The sequence below is a fragment of the Toxorhynchites rutilus genome, chromosome 3 (assembly GCF_029784135.1).
Source record: "Toxorhynchites rutilus septentrionalis strain SRP chromosome 3, ASM2978413v1, whole genome shotgun sequence".
Taxonomy (NCBI): domain Eukaryota; kingdom Metazoa; phylum Arthropoda; class Insecta; order Diptera; family Culicidae; genus Toxorhynchites; species Toxorhynchites rutilus.
Genome location: NC_073746.1, coordinates 215,497,599 through 215,518,504, shown reverse-complemented (window position 1 = coordinate 215,518,504; position 20,906 = coordinate 215,497,599). Strand labels below are relative to the sequence as shown.

Genomic DNA, 20,906 nt, shown 5'->3' with positions numbered 1-20,906 from the left:
GAAGGTTTAAATATATTAAAGTAAAGTGTTTAATTCATCAGAACATGATTACAACTAGTTGTGTGAAGCTGGAGAATGAAGAAAGTCTGAAGATTGTGTGTGTTAGAATGATCTTGTAGGCCAGGTGGGTCTTCTTAACGAAAACCGTCTGCAGGATGGTTATTGAAAATCGTTGAATTGAACTTCGAATACATTTAATAACAAAGTTCTAGTCCCTTCATTGCTTGTTTTATGGCAACGCTCCTAGTGGTCGATTCTGTAATGTTTTGACGTCAGTTTGTTTTTAATTTATTTCTCTTTCAGATGTGAAAATTTCGTTACGATTCTTTTTTTCCAGAAGTTATGCGTGATGGAAGCTGCGAGAATAAAATTTAATTTGGACACCCGCGTTGAAAAGCAGGTTAAATAATCGCAAAAAGGGTTTAAATGTTAAAAATCTACAGTAGCGTAACGTAATAATGTTGATGGTGCAGTGTCGGACTAAACATTATGAACAATGTTCAAGCCAAAAAAGAAAGTAACAAAACTTTGAGAAAAAATTATCCAATCCAGCGCTTCAATCCATTTATAATAATTTATTTGCATCATTCGATGAAATTTATGAAAGCTTAGATCCTATCCCACATTGCTGCTTATTCTTCGTGTACACCGACCTTTTCACGATCTCAAATTGGTTCTCTATAGGGTTCATATCCGGTGACTGCGCTGGCCACTCCATGACGTCAACTTTGTTATCCTGGAACCACTTTTTGACGGTCTTGGCGTGCTTTGGATCGTTATCCTGCATGAACTGCCATTTCAGGGGCACCTCCCACTCGGCGTGTGGTAGCATAACATTAGGATTTGAGGATTTGAGCGTAGAGATCCATGATCGTATCTACCCAGTACCGGTGACCAACCCTGACAAAGAGAAGCATCTCCACACCATAATGTTCCCTCCCTCATGATTGAATGTCTTCGTGGTATACTGTGGCATGTAAGCGCAGCCTATTGGACGATGGACCCAAGTTTTTCCGTCCGAGCCGATGAGGTTTACCTTCGTCTCATCCGACCACAGTACCTAATATAGTCATAAATTCTGGTACACGGAATATTGGCCACAACATCAACCCAAATCATCTTTCTATAAAATTTCTTGCAATGTTTTATCCAGTTACTCAACAGCTACAAATTACACAAACAAGTTATTCGAAATGACCTCTATTTGCCTTCCAGCATAGGTGGAGACGATCTGGCCATTCATCGATTGCGGAACGCACTATTTTCATAGAAAAGTTGCCCAATGTATGGGTAAGGGCGTGCTTGAGTGACTCAATATCCGGATGAAGAGTAGAACAAACCATAGCATCTAATACGCCCCATAACTAGTAATCGAGTGGGTTCAGGTCTGGGCTACTAGCTGGCCAATCTTCTGTGGATATGAAATCAGGAACATTGTTTTTGAGAAACGTTTGGGTTGTTTTTGCCTTGTGTGCTGGTGCAGAGTCTTGCTGAAAGGTCCAAGGCTTGTCAGCGAACATTGTTTGGTTAAGAGGTTTCACAATGCCTTCCAAGATGTCCGAATGATATACTTTGGCCGATGTTTTTACTTCTTTTTCGCAAAAAATGTATATCGATTACGAAAATGTATATCGATTACGAAAATGTATATCGATTACGAAAATGTATATCGATTACGCCAACTAAATCATCACAGATGCTGGGTGATGGCCTTTTTTGACTCTCGGGATAAGCTCAGACGCTTCCCGTGATGACCGAGCATATACACGATCGTTCTGTTTATCGAAAGATTCTTTGATTGTGAAAATCTTCTCATCAGTAATCAAATTATGTCTGTGCACGTTCTTGGCGTATCGCTTGCGCAACGCTTTTGACTTCTGTTTAGTAGATGTCAATGATTGTAAACAACTGATACTACAAAATGTATTGTGCAATAATGAACTAGATGTAACAACTGTCAAATCGCCGAAGAGAAGGATTAGATACGGCTATTACTGTTTGTCTGTAGAGTACGTATACTCATGTACCAGTATTTATGACAATACTAGGTATATTTAGTCACTGTTTCTCTTTCTCCGCGAACTTTCGCGAACTTTCGCGTCTTTCCCGGTCTTTTCGGATTTGTTTGCGGTCGTGGAGGTTTTGGATCGTCCCAGGTACTCTGCAATTTCGCGTTGGCTGCTACCTGTCTTGGACATTTTGCGGATGACCATCCGCTGTGTTTCCATGCAATAATGCGCGCGACCCATTCGTTCGTTGACTGCAACTAGAATTCGAGAACTAAAGACTTACATACTTCTTGTTTACATGATAAATACTTACCAGGATCCGAAAAACATAAAATACCACCGAGAAACAATAAATTTTCTTCAAAAATCGGTCGAAACAACACTCGAAACAGCCGAAATGAGGAACTGGTCCTAAATTTTAGTTGTTTAAGTTTTAGTTTAGTTGTTAAGTATGATTAAACGCATTTTTCAATGATTGACTATTGTTTTAACTACACTGCCGTTCTAAGCATAGTTGTCCCATGTTATGTTTTGACAATTTTCACTTTTCTTCATTTATACCTAATCTTCCGGAAAACACAAAAAAAAGTTATGTTCCCAGCTTTTAAAAAAACATCAGGCTAAATTGTCCCATGTTGATATTTCATTCATAGTCCCACCATGTATTTTTTATAGATGCGTATCAAATAAGTCGGTTCAAGTACAAGAATTTCATATCACGCTTTCAGCAGGTCTAATACACTTATTTCTGGTTTGGAAGATCGAACTATTTATCAAACAAATAAAAAAAAGTTTAACAGAACACGTGTACACCTTGTTTACGAATGCCTAATAACAATGAGATTTATATTCTGCAAAGTAATGATGAACATTCCCTTCTTCATAAAACGATGTTTTTGTGCATAATCAGAAAAACGCAAAAAAAACTTATTGTTTGTCCCAGTATCAACATCAAGTTCAATTGTCCCATGTTGATATTCAAAGCATAACTATCCCACCATGAATTTTTAAATTCGTAATGAAGCTTGATTGATTCAAGTGAGGGGATCATTCACATTTCATTAAACAATAGTTTACTGCTTATAAAAAACCCGGTGTATTGCTCCTGGTCCGAGTTGGTCACCTGTACTGGATAGATACGATCATGGATTAGTACCTCTACGCTCCTCATCCTCAAATCCTAATGTTATGCTACCACACGCCGAGTGGGAGATGCCCCTTAAATGGCAGTTCATGCAGTATAACGATCCGAAGCACGCCAAGATCGTCAAAAAGTGGTTCCAGAATAACAAGGTCGACGTCATGGAGTTGCCAGCGCAGTCACCGGATATGAACCCTATAGAGAACCAATGGGAGATCGGTGTATTGCTCAACTGAAATGCTTAAAGCTTCTGGTAGACAAATATACTAGAAAACTTGGATTGCGTTTTTCTTAGTTGCTGATTTTGGAACATGGGACAACTATGCATAGAACGGCAGTACAGATGTTATAAATGCATTCGAACAATGCAAATAAATTATTATAAATGTATTGAAGCACTGAATTGGATTATTTTCAAAGTTTTGTCACTCTCTTTTCTTGCTTGAGCAGTGGTAGTAATGTTTTGTCCGACACGATATATGTGAATGTAGTCATACTATTTAGTTAAACCTTACTGTACAACTCCGGACCATATGTTTTGGCCACTAAGTTCTGCTTTAGATTCTACTGATCTGATTGTTAGGTGGTTTGAGGTTTGAGGGCGACAATCTTGGTTGGAATTGTGCTTTTTCGACATTAGCTATAAGAAAATATTTGTAATTAGTATATAACTCTTAGACGTTTTATCTTTCGAAGAACAATGACTTTACGTGACGAGCAAACAACTCGACTTGATATTGTATTAATTCCGCTTCATCGCTTTGAGAGTTTGCGGATTTAATAGGGGGAAAGTCGGGAAATACGAACACCCCTGTATTATTAATAAATTACATTTTTATTTTAAATTTGAATGACATACAAACTCGCAATACAATGTATCAATATCTGTGATACTTACTGTATACGCTTAGCTGGCTATCTGTTAAATTTATTAATAAAAACAAAAAAAATAATCTACAAAGAGCAGTTCGATGTAAATTTTCGTCTGCAGAAGATAAGGGTCTCATTGTTATCGAGTAATTTTTTGCTACAATATTTTACCATCACGAATCTTCCAGTTTATCGAATCAGCGGTGAAGTTTTATCGTTTTTACTCCAGAAAATTTTTTTTATCCCATTTATTTATTTAAGGCTCACTAGCATTTTAGCTGTAACAGAGCCGAATTTTAATCGTGTACATGTAATATGGTTATCATATATCTATAATTAGCACATTACACAGTTGCCATTCGCCAGTATTCCTTCTATACCATTACATATGGTACATTCACACAGTAGCCATTTAGGCGTAAGAGTTTTCTATCTGTTCTTCCATTATGCAGTTGGACCACCGGACAGCGGAGACAGTTGAATGATCATTGTTTAGTTATTTATAGAACAGCAGCCCGATGTGTCTTGCAGAGCAGAGCAGTTGTATGGATGAATCGATCTTATTTCGACCGTGGATCGATCTCCATCGCTGATGATTGTTGCGTGGACGTAGCTATTCTGTAACAACACAAAGATGGTCAATGAGGGTCCTGAGTTTTGATAAAACAAATTGATTATTTCCTCCTTTTTTGTTTAACAGATGCCCACTAACTACGTTTGCAAGTGCAACGAGATATCATGGACGAATCAGCAGAGCGGTTCTTAAAACCTAATCCGAATTTGTCATTCCGAATGCCGGAAGCTATTTTAGACATGGAAAAATGAGACAAATTGCAAGCCCTTTAGGTGATTTTAGTCTAGCCTTTTTGTTCGATCATTTTAAAGACTTATTTGAAGACCACCAAAACTTGTCGAGTACATAAACTTGAATTTTCAGATAGTGTCCATCTTCCCCACCCCAGGTGTCCGTCCTTCGCGACTCAGTTTTATTTTTTCAAAAATGCCGGACACATTCATTTTGCCAAATTTCTGTCTCAAAGACAAATTTTATTATAAGACTAGACTAGAGAGACCTAGACTATCAATTTGTAGTGAGATAGCTATGTATTTTTTTGTTAAAATCACGAAAAAAATCAACGTTTACCTAAAGTGTCCGTCTTTACCACCCTATATTCTGCTCTGACGGGATATTCATCGAACGCTAGGTTATTCCACAAATCAGCTAACGATTCCCCTGCATACTAAAAATGTTTTGTTTCCAATTCCGGGTCCCTTGTTTCGAGTTTTTCATCCAAGTGTGGTCCCTCATGATCACGAGAAAGTATTTAACCTGCCGGGAAAGAGAGACAATCCAACTCAGTTGAATGCACTGCGTGCTAGAGAATTTGTAGGAATTAATATTGCATCAAGATTCAATTGATTAAAATAATAGATCGAACATATCTATGACCTTTCTAAAACGAGGGTTCTCTTCTTGTCTTCCATCCACATTAATTATGGTTACTGGCTTAATCATTATTTGGTACCTTTGGTAAACTTTGAAAATCGATCCCATGAGGAAATGCGTTCGAAGAACAGTGCTTTCCTGAACAAACTGCAACGTATATTAGAACACTGCATAGAACTACTTCAGCATGATTAACTTTATTTTGCATCCTGCGATAACAGACGGAATAAATGTTTTCCAGCCAAGACAAAATCATAATTTGGTAGATTAACGCAATATTCGAGATGCATTAACACGTTCGTCGCCCAAAGCGACGTTTTTGAGTTTCTCGTGAGGTACAACTTGCGGATAAATGATTAAATGAAGATCAAACTTCGTTTGTATTCACCTTTCACATAATCTAGCAATATTTTTCATAATTTGAAGATGAATTGACAACAGTAACATATGCCAAACTCGTATTATTTGGGTTTCGCGAAAAATTGCAGTACAAACCACCCGCACAATAAATTGATTAAAAGTACAGTATAAACATTATAATGATTAAGTTATAATTTGATTATTTTTCTACATATCCTATAGTTACACTTAGGTGCCTGTTCTATTAAATTTCTTCTAAACATCCTATTCAATTTGAACCAAAAAAGTGTCACCCATATCTGAGTGACGGAGCGACGAACGTGTTAAGCGGTGTCTGCTTACTGTCAATTACAACACGTGCTTTATCATCTTGACTCAGGAAACACACCTCTTTTGGTCTCAGAATCGATGCTAGGGGCGCGTGAATTCATTCAGCAATTATTATGGAATTTTGTTACGTGACGATCACGGCTACCTCCCTTCCCCCTCTGTCACATTAAGTAACGAAAGTACGGCGACCACACCACACAAGCATACTCTAGAATCAAGCAAACCAAAGAACAATAGAGAGTCTTGCTGCAGTGTACGTCTTTGAATTGCTTTGTGACGCGGAAGATAAATCCAAGTGTTCTAGACGCTTTAGAGGTGTTATAGGAGACATGGTCGCGAATGGGGAGTTTGGAATTCACCAAAATGCCGGGGTCCTTAATGGTGCTGACCCGATTCAATTTAACACCTGCTTATATTCGAAGTTTATTGACGATCGCTTGTGTGAGAAAGGTATTACCGAATACTTTGATGGGTTCTAAAACATCCTGATAGTTGCACACCATTTGGCGAAGATATTGGTTTGCTGTTGTATAATCTCAGTATCTCCGATGCAGGTCACTGGGAGAAACAATTCGAAGTTATCTGCATACGATAGTTTGAGGCACTTCAAACTGAAATTGATATCGTTGAGATACACTAATAATAGGTAAGGACCAAGGTGACTGCCCTGAGGAACACCAGATGTAACTCGGAAAGGAGTAGATATTGTGTCATCTATTTTCACTGACATAACGCGGTCGATAAGGTAGGAGTGATGAAGCTTGGCTACTGCGATGTCTTGGTTAATTATATCAAACGCTATAGAGAAATTTGTATACACCACATCAATTTATTTTCTCAATTCTAAAGAGCGGGTGATGTACGATGTGTACAGAACGAGATTCGTACTACAATCATGAAACTATGTACATTTAGGCATGAAACTATGTGGTACTCCAGCGATGTAGTTGTTGCACGCATGCGATATGAAGGCCAGAATAATTATCTCGAATAACTTGGAGATAGCGTATAGAGAGGCAAATCCTCTATAGTTTCTGACGTTCTTTTTGCAGCCCTTTTTAAAGACTAGGAAGACGAATGAATTTTTTCACGTATTCGAAAATCTTCCGCAGAAAATGGAGCGACAGAATAAGTTACTCAATGATATTGAGAGGCTGCTAGAGCACATCTTCAAGACAATAGACGGGGGATACTATCGGGTCCGAGATTTGAAGATTTTTTATTTTTTGTGCAGTCATCGTGTACTATAGCTGCATTCATCACAGGATAACCTATTTTTCATATCCTTTCATTTAGCCGCTCAAAACATTGCATCTTTAATATAACGCTCTCGTTTTCTTTTACTTTGAACTTACATCCCAGTACAGAAATGAAAGGCGTAGTCCAACGTCAAAACACAAAATATGGAAGAAAACAAACATAAATGGAGTATAAGCGCAATTAAATAACTTGTTCAATTAGTTTTAATAGCAAATTATGGAAGAATACCCACGTGGACATCAGGGGAAATAAGTGTAAACAAATTTGTGCTTTTTTCTGTCCACGTGGTATGTGGACGACCCCCTTTCCTGGAAACATTTACAGACATTTTTGAAATTTACAGATCTTCTCACAAATTCTTTATCAACATCTGGCACCTCTGCTTTTCATGTCACTCGATATTTTTTCCGATTAATCATCCACGATTCTATTGTAGTGAAAAAAGGGTAGATTATTTTTAAGCAATACTGTTCGGTGTTTATTCGTTGAAAGTGGTGCGAAAATGTGAACAACCCATGGATTAATCACGGTAAGCAATTGAGTCAATGCGACACGCCAATTGTAGTTCTCTTCCGGTTTGTTTTTTTATTCGGTTATTGACAAACTTTTATTTTGCTTTTTGGCATGTTGGCCACCAAGAAAGATGGGTCTGTCGAGGAAATTCCCAATTTGTGAATGATTTAAAATGAATTCTGCGGAACGTATAAACAGAATCCTCTTTTCTGCTGTCCGAAATTAGATTCATACTCCGGAATCAACGCCCAGCTGTGAATGGTAAATATCGGATCGCAGTTATCGCTCACGGGAGTGTGAGACATCAAATATTAGACAGCGAGAAAATAATGGCAGATATGATGCGAATGAGTGGCAGTGGGGCGCTGGGTGGCTTCCAACGTGATAAACTCGGTTCGCCATCGACTGGCTCCGAAGACGGGGGAGGTATAGACTTGGCCGATATTGCGCAGGAACTGGATCAGGATGAATTCGACGGTCCCACAACGATGAATGGTACATAAATAATCAATTTAAGTGAACTAATGTGACGAAAGTGGCTGTTTCTTTTCTCAGGAGATCGTCCAGCGATTACTGCTCCACCCGAAAGTGAATGGTACCATGGACGCTTGGATAGGTTCAGCGCAGAACAGAGATTGAAATCTGTGTCCAGATTGGGGAGCTACTTAGGCATGCGTTTTGTATACAATGTTTGTCTGTCTGAATTACATCTCAGCCGGTGTTATTCTTTTCAGTTCGCGAAAGTGACCGTAAGCCTGGTTCGTACGTTTTGAGTTACTCGGGAAGAACCGGCATAAACCACTTCCGTATCACGGCTGTTTGCGGTGATTTCTACATCGGAGGTCGTCAGTTCTTTTCGTTGAGCGATTTGGTTGGCTATTACACGTCTTGTAGTGATTTGTTGAAGCGAGAGAAGCTTGTCTATCCGGTTCCACCGCCTGAGCCGGTGAATGATAAGAAACGAGTTGTCGCCATTCTGCCATACACCAAAATGCCGGACACAGACGAGTTAACATTCCAGAAGGGAGATATCTTCTTTGTGCACAACGACATGGGTGATGGCTGGCTTTGGGTGACCGCTCACCGCACTGGTGAACAGGGTATGATCTTTCGTGAATTGGTAGAAGATTTAGACCCCAGCATAGATCCCAACACTGTGTTCTCGTGGTTCCACCCAACATGCTCGAAGAATGAGGCGGTCGACATGCTAGTCAAGGCTGGTCCTGGAAGTTTTCTCGTAAGACCGAGCGATAACTCCCCCGGAGATTACTCTCTGTTCTTCCACATCAATAACCAAATTCAACGTTTCCGCATTGAGAAGAAAGGTGTCCGCTATTTGATGGGCGGACGAACGTTTGAATGTTTGGATGCAGTCATCAACCGGTATCGCAAAGAACAAATCGTCGAAGGACATACACTGATGCATCCGGTCATAAACGGATCTCAACCGGAATATCATCCTCCTACCAATGTGGCCAGCGCGGCAGAGAAAATTTACGCGACTCTTCGCGAGTGTCGCGATCAAAATATTTTGAAGAAGACGAAGGGCATCAAACATCATGGTTATTTGTTGAAAAAATCAGACAAAACCACTAAATGGAAACAGCTCTACTTTGCTTTGTTGGTGGAAGGGTCTGAAACTCATCTGTGCTTCTACGATAATCCGAGGAAGACGAAACCAAAAGGTTTGATTGATCTCTCGTGTGCTTATCTTTACCAGGTTTTATTTGTTAAACATTTCTGCAAATCGATCTTTCGTTTACTCACCACATTTTTTGTTTGTTTCAGTGCCATGAATCGTTTTGGGAAAGGCAACACTGCTTCCAAATAGTCGAGCGTGCGTTACCATGCCTTGCAACGATATCTTATCTGTGTGCCAATAGCCAGGAAAGTTACGTGGAGTGGGTAAACGCATTGAAGTCCCACTGCGTGTCTCAGCTCAGCAAAGCTCAATCCAAAGTTCCACGGCTACGCGAATTACGCTGCTTGAATCTACAGATTTTGGAAGCTCATCGTTTACCGTTCAAGCTTGTTCCCCATCCATATTGCATTGTTTCGTTGAATCAAGTAAAGGTGGGCAAAACTCGCGTCAAGACCGCTCCGGACCCCGTTTGGGAAGAGGAATTTGTTCTCGAGTAAGATTTATAGGAGGGTTCCTTTCAGCATTGCTTAGTGTATATTGGATTGTTTTTTTTTTCAGTGATGTTCCGCCGGATGTGGTGACAGTGACGATAACTGTTTTGAGCAAGGGTAAGCGTGGCAAAGATTCTGAAGTGGCCGAGCTAATTGTTGATCTTTGTGGCCTGAAAAACGGGCAGGAAACGGAGGAGTGGTATCCTTTGATTGGAATGACCCCGATGGGTGAATGGGGATCAATCCGCTTGCGTATAAGATATCTGGATGATTTGGTAATGCCTTGCGAGGAATACAGCCCTCTGCAGCAACTTTTGGTGGAACCAGAACTGAATGCAGTTCGTGCATTGGCTGAAATATGTCACAACGATCGTATCCCTTTGGCTACCTCACTTCTGAAGGTATTCCGCCACGAGAAACGTGAAACTGAACTGTTGAGAATACTTTGCCAAGCCGAGGTAGCGAAAGAAAATGAAACGACCACCCTATTTCGAGGTGCTTCTCTGGCAACAACACTCATGGATCTGTACATGCGAGCTGAGTGCACCGTTTTTCTCCAATCTGCCGTATCTGATATAATCCAAAGAATTCTCGAAAGTAAGCAATCGGGGGAACTGAATCCAACCAAAATGGACGTTAATGATGATGCCTGTTCCAATGCCGAATTTCTGCTGATGATTTTGGACCAGGTGACGCAATCGATTTTCACTTCACCCGATGCGTGTCCGCGAACCGTTCGCTTCATCTGCAATTGTCTCCAGAAATCAGTGGTCGCGAAGTGGCCATCGCCAAATGAACGCTTAGTGCGTACCCGTGTTGTTTCAGGGTTTATCTTTCTGCGTCTGCTTTGTCCAGCTTTGCTCAATCCCCGTCAATTTGGTCTAGTCAGTGAAACGCCACACCAGATGGCAACCAGGACACTCATAATGGTCGCAAAATGTTTGCAGAACTTGGCAAATCTGGTGGAATTCGGCGGGAAGGTAAGAAACATGTATTACGTGGTTTGTTCAAAAAGTGTTGCGCTTGCGACTTTTCGATTTTCTTGTTTTGTGACGTTATGTTGGGACTTATGTGTCTCACTGTATGTATCAAATTAAGTGCGCAACAACAACAGACGAAAACATTGATGAAGTCGATACCCCGCATTCACACATCCCCAGTGAGAATCGCAGATTAATTAGCACAACTGTCCAATATACATTTACAACTGTGACAAGCGCCTGGTCTGCGGTAAACCGATTGATATGTGCTATGAAGTATATTCCTATAATTGCTATCATTATTTTCATTAGGTTACCTAGTATAGTCATAAATACTGGTACATAAGTAAACGTACTCTACACGTACTCTACAAAAGGGGTGAAAACATCGGCCAAAGTATCAATCGGACATCTTGGGAGGTATTGTGAAACTTCTTAACCAAACAATTTACGATAACAAGCCTTGGACCTTTCAGCAAGACTCTGCATCAGCACACAAAGCAAAAACAACCCAAACGTGGCTCAAAAACAATGTCCCGATTCAATATCAACAGAAGATTGGCCAGCTAGAAGCCCAGACCAGAACCCATTCGATTACAAGTTATGGGGCGTATTAGAGGCTAAAGTTTGCTCTACTCGTCACCCGAATATTGAGTCGCTCAAGCACGCCCTCACCCGTGCATTGGGCAACTTCTCTATGGAAGTAGTGCGTGCTGAAATCGATGAATGGCCAGATTGTCTCCATCTAAGCTGGAAGGCAAATGGAGGTCATTTCGAATAACATGTTGTGTAATTTGTAGCTGTTGCGTAACTTGCTAAAACATTGCAAGAAATGTAATAGAGAGATGATTTGGGTTGATTTTCCGGCCAATATTCCGTGTACCAGAATTTATGACTATACTAGGTATATAATTTGTTGGAAAGTGTTATAGTGTTTATCAGCCACATATAAATAGCAGGGTGGGGGATCTCCTGCTATGGAGATATCCTACAATGGAACTATTGACTACTCTTCGGTTGATCAAAAAGGACCGGGAAGTGGCTCAACCGCCTTTCCACTTCCGAAGACGAGTCAACCCACCTTGAAAAACAACCCTCTAAGAAATTCGCAAACCTCTCCGCTCGATTCCCTAGCTCTCCCCTTTTCATTCAAACTTCAACCGCGCTCATCTGTTGCCTCCAATCTCACTTAACCATTCACCTTCTCCTTCTCTTTCATCCCCGCTCTCACTCAACTCTCCTTCTCGACTTCTCCCCCTATTGTATCCGCTCCACGTCTACATTCTGTCAAATATAAACCGGGTATTCGCGTTTTTAAAGATTTATCATCTAAATTTATATTTATCGTCTAAAGGGGCCCCTTCTGCAACAATACACTTCCTTCAACCAATAATCCGGTCATCGAAATATTGTTTATAGCTGTGTTCAGAAATTGCCTTCAGTTCACGCAGCGAATTCGGTCTTCAACGCTATCAAAAAGGGTCCCATGAAGTGGTAATGGAAATAGGAAAAACTCACACAGGGCCTAAAAACCAGGAAAACTATTTCGCTAATTGTTTTTTGCCAACGCTTGGAAAGTTTCGGACTGTACACTCGATCCACGGCTTTGTCTCAATTTAAAGTTTATTAATCTGAATCTATTGAACTGTTAACTGTTGTAATTGACAATTTGAACAAGTTTTCTAGGCAAGAATCCCGAGTACTTATACGCGAAATTCTTATCCAGTCTAAATCTATAAGGGAGAGAAAATATCTCCCTTTCCTACTCAGATAATCGCGTCGGTTATCTGGCTCCCTGGTTGTGGTGTTGGAATTTTCCCATCTCTATTCTTATCTCTACCCCACCGCGTAGAATTACAATAAACATTTGTTTATTTCTTCTCTGCCATTCGCGTTCATTCCATGCGCGATGAGGGCGAGACCTAAGCATATATTCCTATCACCTCTCGAGTGTCCCATACGGCGCTCCCACCTTGGGTCTTATCTAAATAAAATATTTGTTATATTCTATGGGCTGTCCTCAACATATTTATGGCCCTCATCTTTCGCCTAGCGCACTATAGCTTAGCTTTTTTTTTATTTGCCCAACTCTCGCTTGGGTCTTGTTAAAATATGTTTCCCACGAAAAAAATTCGAGTGGGAAATATCTGACTAATCGTCAGCGAAATATTTACTTTGCCCAAAACCCTATTTTTGTGGTTTCCTCCTTCACTTTCCATTGATTTCAAGTGCGCCCTTTGTGCCACAAATTTGGTTATCCACTTATCTGGTTATACAAAGGAAAGGAAGGAAGGAAAAGAAAGACGCGTGATTAGAGCTGGTTGCCGACATTGATTATACAGGGTTTTCCATTTCGGGCTTCCGAAAGTATACAGCCCTGCGCTGACAACCGTTTGACATAGCTTTCAACCAAAGCGTCATATCGTTAGGTGAATGTCTGCCATTTTACAATATGGATCGGTTTAGCATCGCACAACGTGTTAATTTTGTTAAATTATACTATAAAAATGATGAAAAACCGGCAAATGTTTTTCGAGCATTACGGACGGATTTTGGTCGTCATGGACGGCCTACAGATCAATGAAATGAAAATGAGGACGGCGAGACGGTAACTGTCAATGGTGAGCGCTATGGCCGCATGTTACCCGATTTTTTTTTGCCACAAATTGAAGATATGGATACGGATGACATGTGGTTTCAGTAGGACGGCGCCACGTGCCACACAACACGACCGAACATGGCCGTATTGCGAACGATATTTGAGGGACGCATAATTTCGCGTTTTGGTGATGCCAATTGGCCGTCCAGATCATGCGATTTGAACCCGCTAGACTTTTTTTTGTGGGGTTATGCGAAAGACCGTGTCTATGCCAACTCTCCGCAAACTCTTGAACATTTGAAAGACAACATTCGTGAAGTTATGACCGAGATACCGCCCCATATGTGCCGAAAAGTAATCGACAATTACCTGTTCCGGATCAAGGTGTGCGAGGAAGCCCTAGATGGACATTTGAATGATGTTGTATTTGACACATAATGGCATAAACCAAACTTTAATTTGAAATAAAAGTTTCATCGAAATTCGAATTCTAAGTGTGTTTTATTTCAATTTACTTTCGGAATTTAAAGTTGGAAAACCCTGTATTAAATGCGCGTTGCGTAACAAATTTGTGATTCGATTATTTAATTTATAATTGTTTATTGCGTCTGATCGCGCTTCAAGCTCTGGCCTAATTAGCTGACCTGAGTCCTTAATAGGACCATATCTGGAGAGTTATTATGCGTTGGAAGAACGCGGGATCAGAATTTGATCGTTCAAGCATGTCTTCAGCCACTTAATTGCGATGATTTTTTTTAAGGAAATTGAGCTCTTTTGGCACTAATCGTGCTGCGACTTTTATCACGCATTTTTTTATGAACACATGTCGTGTAGCACCAATTAATGCCTTGTACAAAATTACTCGCCGCTCGCATGTATTTGCAGGCGGATCTCCCCAGGCACCTTGGTTTTGAAATCCGTGTTAGGGAAGTACATTTCAGTGGGAACAGAAGCTACTCCTACTTGTATGTATTTGCAATGTCGATTTCTACAGACTCCAAATTGTTGGGGAAACCGTAAATCGGGCCAATGGCAGTTAGAGCCTTTTGATAACGCTTGACATTTTACAGTTATTCAATCGTTTATTTCATGAAGAATAACATTTTATTGATTGTGATAGATGCATAGAAATATTTCCTATCAGTTGATGCAAACATCATTCCGGTCTATTAAGGATTGTTAGTGTTGTAAGCATTCGAAATCTTTCCTTTTTTCCGGCATGTGTGGGCTTAGGTTTTCATTTTACCCCGCATATATTTCGGCTGGACGTAGTCCCACTCCAAAAAGTTAACTTGTTTATAAAGATGCTGTAATCAAACTAAATGAAAGATCGCGCTCGAAATTGACATGAGGACCACTAACAGCAGTATCAACTTTAAAAAATAAATTGAAAAATGTTCAGGGGGAAGATTTAAAATTACAAATTCCCGATATGTATTTGACAGAATGTATTCAGAAGATGCACCTGGAACTGATCTAGACAGATATACTACCGTATCTGGAACATCGAAAAAAAGACATACAAACTGTCGAAAAGCACTTGACGTTAAAGTATCACATGTGCATTACTTCTAGCGATCCTGACATGCGAATACATTACGAGCAATGGGGTTGGTAAGTTTAAAAAGCTGTCTTTGATGTCTGTCAAAATCCTGGGGTGACATTGCGCATTTCGAAACGAGTGATTTTTGTTCGTTTTGAGCATTTTGACATAAGACAAATTTTGCTCTAAATCTAGTACACCGGAAATATGATCTTGAAAAAAATACATAATACTAGAACCAATTGGATTTGAGTTCGAATTTTCTCGAAACGAGTTACTCGTTTCGAAATGCGCAATGCCACCCCTGGACTGCCGCCAGCTCGGAACAGCTACCCTCAGGCTCCTCAAGCTCCATATATTTCGGTTGGACGTAGTCCCACTTCAAAAAGTTAACTTGTTTATAAAGATGCTGTAAACAAACTAAATGAAAGATCGCGCTCGAAATTGACATGAGGACCACTGACAGCAGTATCAACTTTAAAAAATAAATTGAAAATTGTTCAGGGGGAAGATTTAAAATTACAAATTCCCGATATGTATTTGACAGAATGTATTCAGAAGATGCACCTGGAACTGATCTAGATAGATATACTACCGTATCTGGAACATCAAAAAAAGACATATAAACTGTCGAAAAGCACTTGACGCTAAAGTATCACATGTGCATTACTTCTAGCGTAGTGGAAATTGGGGGCGTGATAACCAAAACGATCCTGACATGCGAATACATTACGACCAATGAGGTTGGTGAGTTTAAAAAGCTGCCTTTGATGTCTGTCAAAATCCTAGACTGCCGCCAGCTCGGAACAACTACCCTGGAAGGGGAAAAATCCGAAGTTCTCACCCTCAAGCTCTTCTCTGATTCCGATGGTAGGTAAATTGAGGCTACCTGTTCGGTTTTTATCCCTAAGTCATGACATGTCAGTGCTCCACACAACTGCTTATTGCACTAACATGACGCACATGGAGGCGATCTTTGGAAGGTACTGTTGACAAGTTTCCATATTACAAGGGACCCACGTGAGCTCTCCGGTATGTGAGGCATTAACCGTTTGAGCGCGGAGCAAATTTTGTGAGCATATGCCAAAAATGCGGATGAGCTTGGGTATATTAAAAAAATACTAATAAACGTAGGCCCTCATCGATTCTGTGAGAGAAACTCAATATTGAACAACCCATCATTCGAGAGGACATCAAAAACCACAACTGACCCTAGTTTACCATCAATTAACCAGTCGAAGTTTATAAAGTTATTGAAATCGTGGATAAAATCATCACGTTCTTGAATGTTTCCGACTCCATCAGAATCATTATCAACAATTGATGCAAACATTGCCCCTCCTTGCAATGATTATCTCTCTAATTTACTCTTAAATTGAATACGTTCAAATTTCTAATTAATAACATTAATTGTGAAACTTCGCTTCCTTCGCTTCCTACTATGTTACCTCGCTTCGCTTCCTGCTGAACCATGTTATGCTTTTGCTTTGTTACCTTTTTGCGAATTTATTATCGTTAGACTGCATGTGGAATTTATTCCAGGATCCCAACGGTAGTGATCACTTGCCTATCACGATGTTTAACACCAATGGGTTAAATTCTTCTGAATCAATAAACATGGGCTACGACCTCACAATACAAAGGTAATGCAAAAAAAATAGGTGGACGCGATTGTGCTAGTCATCAATTCCAGACCTGGATTACATCCTTCGAAGGGATATTACTCAAACGAAACCCACCACAGGTTCCACTATTCGTCGAAGGCATCCCAATCCATAGTGTGAAAGGCATTATTCAATGTTCTATCGATATAAATTGAATGCATTTAAAGCTTTCCGAAATCGTGGAGCCAATGACATTTTTTCAATCTAATTAACCCTTCGAATTAATTGAATCAATGAAAACTTAATCGATAGGAAAAAACGTGCTTGATGGCGAAACTTCGTGGGAGATTTGCACTCAATAATAATTTACTACTTACGCCAGCAACACCGGCAGAGTGTATCCTGTGGCTTACCGTCCGTACTAACACATTTTCCAAATTCCCGTGATATTTCTGAGAGATTGTCGAGTTCTCTGCGTCTCTCTTAAGTAAACATCGAACTTACATTGCTTCTCACTCACATGAAGATGGACCTGCAAAAGACGTACAACAGAACATGGATCCCGTTAGTGCTGAAAACTGACAGATTGGGACGTACATGGTAAACTACCATCACTTCAACTTCGCCACATGCCGAACCTTTGAGATCAAAATTGGAAACATCAGCTCCCGAATTTTCCACGAGAAGCCTAGAGTACCTCAAGGTTCTGTTCTTGTCGTTATCCTCTCTCTCGTCGCCATGAATAGCCTGTTCCAAGTACTGTCTGGGGGAGTATTCGTGTTTGTCTACAAGGCTACCAATGCCATCGGTCGTTGGGCGGCTGAGGCAGAGGATTCAGCACAGAAGAGCGGCCATATGGTGATACGCAGCTACAGACATCAGGGTCCCAACTCCAGAGTCCAGCTATACATATACAGGTATATACAGCTTTCATCTTCCAAGCCGCTGCTGGTCGTCTCCGATTCGATTCGGCCCAAACACCCATGGTGAGTGCAGGCTATCATGAAGTACCTATTGCCCGGCACTGTGTTCATGGGCTCAGCGGCATCACAGGGAATGAAGCGGTCGACCGACTCGTGAGGTACCGCTTTACGACGTGAAGTTCTGGATCACCGCACCTTTTGGACCGGAATGTGGTTCGCAGAGAAAGGGCAGTTTCTCACAAAAGTCAAGGGCTCGATTGCCAGGTTCGATACCGTAAAAAGAATGAGAGAACAACGAATCCTGTCCAGACGGAGGACTGGTCACTGCTCGGTCTCACACGGATTCCACAGAGGACCTTTTACTCTGTGATCTCTGCCAAATTCACAACTGCGTCGAACATTTCCTGTCTGGTTGCCGGGAATACGATGATTTACGAAACCTCTATTGATTCAGTGAGAGTGTACGAGACTTCTTGCGCGACGATTCAGCGAAAGTGCCAATGCTTTTCTGCTACTTAAGTGATGCCGAACTATTCTTCAGGATTTTTAGAGGCGAATGAACTGAAAAGTTTAAAGCCTCTTTAATTCAACATCATCATCATCTTCAGGATCTAACACGTGGACAATGGAGCACTCCACGATGAAAGGGAACATAAACATTTTGACATCTTTAACGGCTTCCTCTCTACTGGCATAGAGCCATAGCCCGATGACATCCTTGCCATCTCGTCTAGCAAGCAAACACCGAGCTATTTCGTTTAGTTATGTTTTAATATGTGTTTTATTTTGGTATAATTTCAAGACCAATTTTTATACAACCATTTTACGTGAAATGATTGGTTTCTAATGAAACCTTTTGGCAATATCCACTGCCGTCAACACAGAAAGGAACCAAATAAAGAAATCCTTCTCTCTATTTACCAATTGCAAGGCCGTGATCAGGACAATTCTTAATTGCTAGAAGAAGTATGCCTTTAACTAAGAGATAAAGTATCTGTTCAATAACGGATGGGGGCGTACTTTTAATTTTACAGTTCTAAACTCAAAGCACCTACGATATTGTGCATCTTGTTCGATGCTAATGCTAATAAGACAGTATAAAAAATATAGTTAAAAACTTGGCCTGTAAAAATAATGAATCATAAAAAATCCCAATGGAATCTGTTGAATTAGAATAGGCAATCAACTGAACATTCAAAATCGGGATCTGTCGGGATAAGTAAGAGACATGAGTACCAACATAACGCCATATTAATAATGAAAATTGAATAAACGTTAACCCGCGGAAATATAAAATGTTCGATCCTTTTCGAGCAGATCTCGTATTTTTCTGAGAGATAAACCTAATTTCATCTTCATTCAAGGAACCCTATATGGAGGTAGTCAATCCATTCATTCTTAAAAATAAGGAACGCATGATCGTTTTTCTCGATCAGCTATCATCTGTAACTGACCCAAATCCGCCGCCTGGATGTGTGGTTGAACAGAACAGTTCTTCAACTCTCTCCAGTTCAGACGCCGGTAAGTATCACCTATGTCCGGCCTTCAATGATTATATTTAAATATAACATTAATTCCGAAGGACGCGAGCTGGCCACTTTGCATCACATCTGCGTGTCGTATCTTCCGGAGTTACAATCAATGAGTAAGGCAACCATCGCGCTGAAGAAGCTGGTCACGGTCACCGAAATGCTCTCGAAGCACAAGCTCAAATACCGGGAAATGATTAGTTAATCTGTAAGCCTTTTACAGCACACGAATTAAGCTATACTAATCATAAATTGTATTACTCTCTCTCTCTCTTTCTCTCTCGACGAGAAATCGAAAGTCAAAGTTTCGAACACAGGAATAGGGTTAACCTAAAAGTTTAAAAACGTATTAAACATCTATATTGGAATTTTCTTGTAGCAGTGCATACAAAATAACCAAGTAACGTATAAAATTTAATTTTAAACGATGAACATTGGCGTAAAAAACAGATGGAAATCGGGTTCACTGTGTCACAACGATTGATTTTAGCATTTTGAGAAACTCAGGAGTAACATTTTAGGCATATAGGATACAAAAAAGTAAGAAAACCAACAACAACAAGAATACTCCACGCTGAGTTAAGGCGTCGCACAAAGCCTGCAGTGTATTATCTTTCTGAGATAAACAGGAATTCGGCAAATAGCTTATGTTGTTATGTGGAGCATCATATTAATCATTGATGGTTGTTTCTTATTTTGGAAAATCAATTAGAATGACGTGCGCTATGCTATCAACTATCTGCACACAAGAAGTGAACAACATTCTTCTTTCCCTCTCCACACATACTTGTTTTATAAGGATGCATATATGCTTTCGTATTGAAGTTCTACATTCAACATGGACGGGATATTCGAAGCTCCTTCTTAAGAGACATTCGTCAAAAAGATTGAAATTGGCCTACAGAATACCGGCTACGACAATTGAGATTGAGTTAAAATCGACGTTTGCATTTAGATATCCGATGGTCACATAAATGCTTCCCCCTAAAGGCTGACAAGTGAATGTTGAACTCAACACGGCGGAACATATGTGTATTATACACATGAGCGATACGTTATAAACGATTGGATTTGAACATCATCTGATACAAACTAGTTTTACGATGAAACATAAATACCAGGAATCAACGGGAATACATACATAGATTGAAGAAACAGCGTTTGCACAAGTAGGCACTCATACCAAAAAGACGTGGAATCTAATATTTAGGTCGTATTGAAAAAAAAGTTTAACTTTTTTTTTATATACTTTATTCGTGATGTCCTCGGGATAAAATGGATAACGCAATTCGATGTACATGCACTGGATATGCATTCTGATGGTCAATTTATTTTATACATGTAAAACTTTCGACGTTTTCTACTTTACACATATTCTTTTCTACCGACATACTTTACCTTGTCCAACGCCCCGATCAATTAGGCCCAGCTTCAGCCCATGCCAGACGATTTTTAAATGCATTTTTATAATCATACATTCATCTTAAATATAACCAAGGATTCTCAGTAAATTAAACATGAAATTGTATGTATGTGTAGTTATTTTATTATCAGATGACCAAGCGTCCAAACGTCTGTCCAGATTTTTTGATTGCGAGAAGGTAAGGTTAACGTTTTTCAATGCCTGTAATTATTAAGCCCAAAACACTCGGAAGTTATTCAGCA

General features: G+C 40.0%; 1 protein-coding gene across 1 annotated transcript; it reads left to right on the top strand.

The window, feature by feature from the left end:
- The first annotated feature begins 7,797 nt into the window (after positions 1 to 7,797).
- LOC129777050 (ras GTPase-activating protein 1) lies at positions 7,798 to 20,769 on the top strand. Its single transcript, XM_055783103.1, has 8 exons — positions 7,798 to 7,946; positions 8,157 to 8,425; positions 8,486 to 8,599; positions 8,665 to 9,650; positions 9,719 to 10,065; positions 10,131 to 11,043; positions 19,077 to 19,233; positions 19,295 to 20,769. Exons 2-8 carry the CDS (start codon positions 8,260 to 8,262, stop codon positions 19,444 to 19,446), a joined length of 2,835 nt encoding a protein of 944 aa, XP_055639078.1. The 5' UTR covers positions 7,798 to 7,946; positions 8,157 to 8,259; the 3' UTR covers positions 19,447 to 20,769.
- Positions 20,770 to 20,906: the final 137 nt, after the last annotated feature.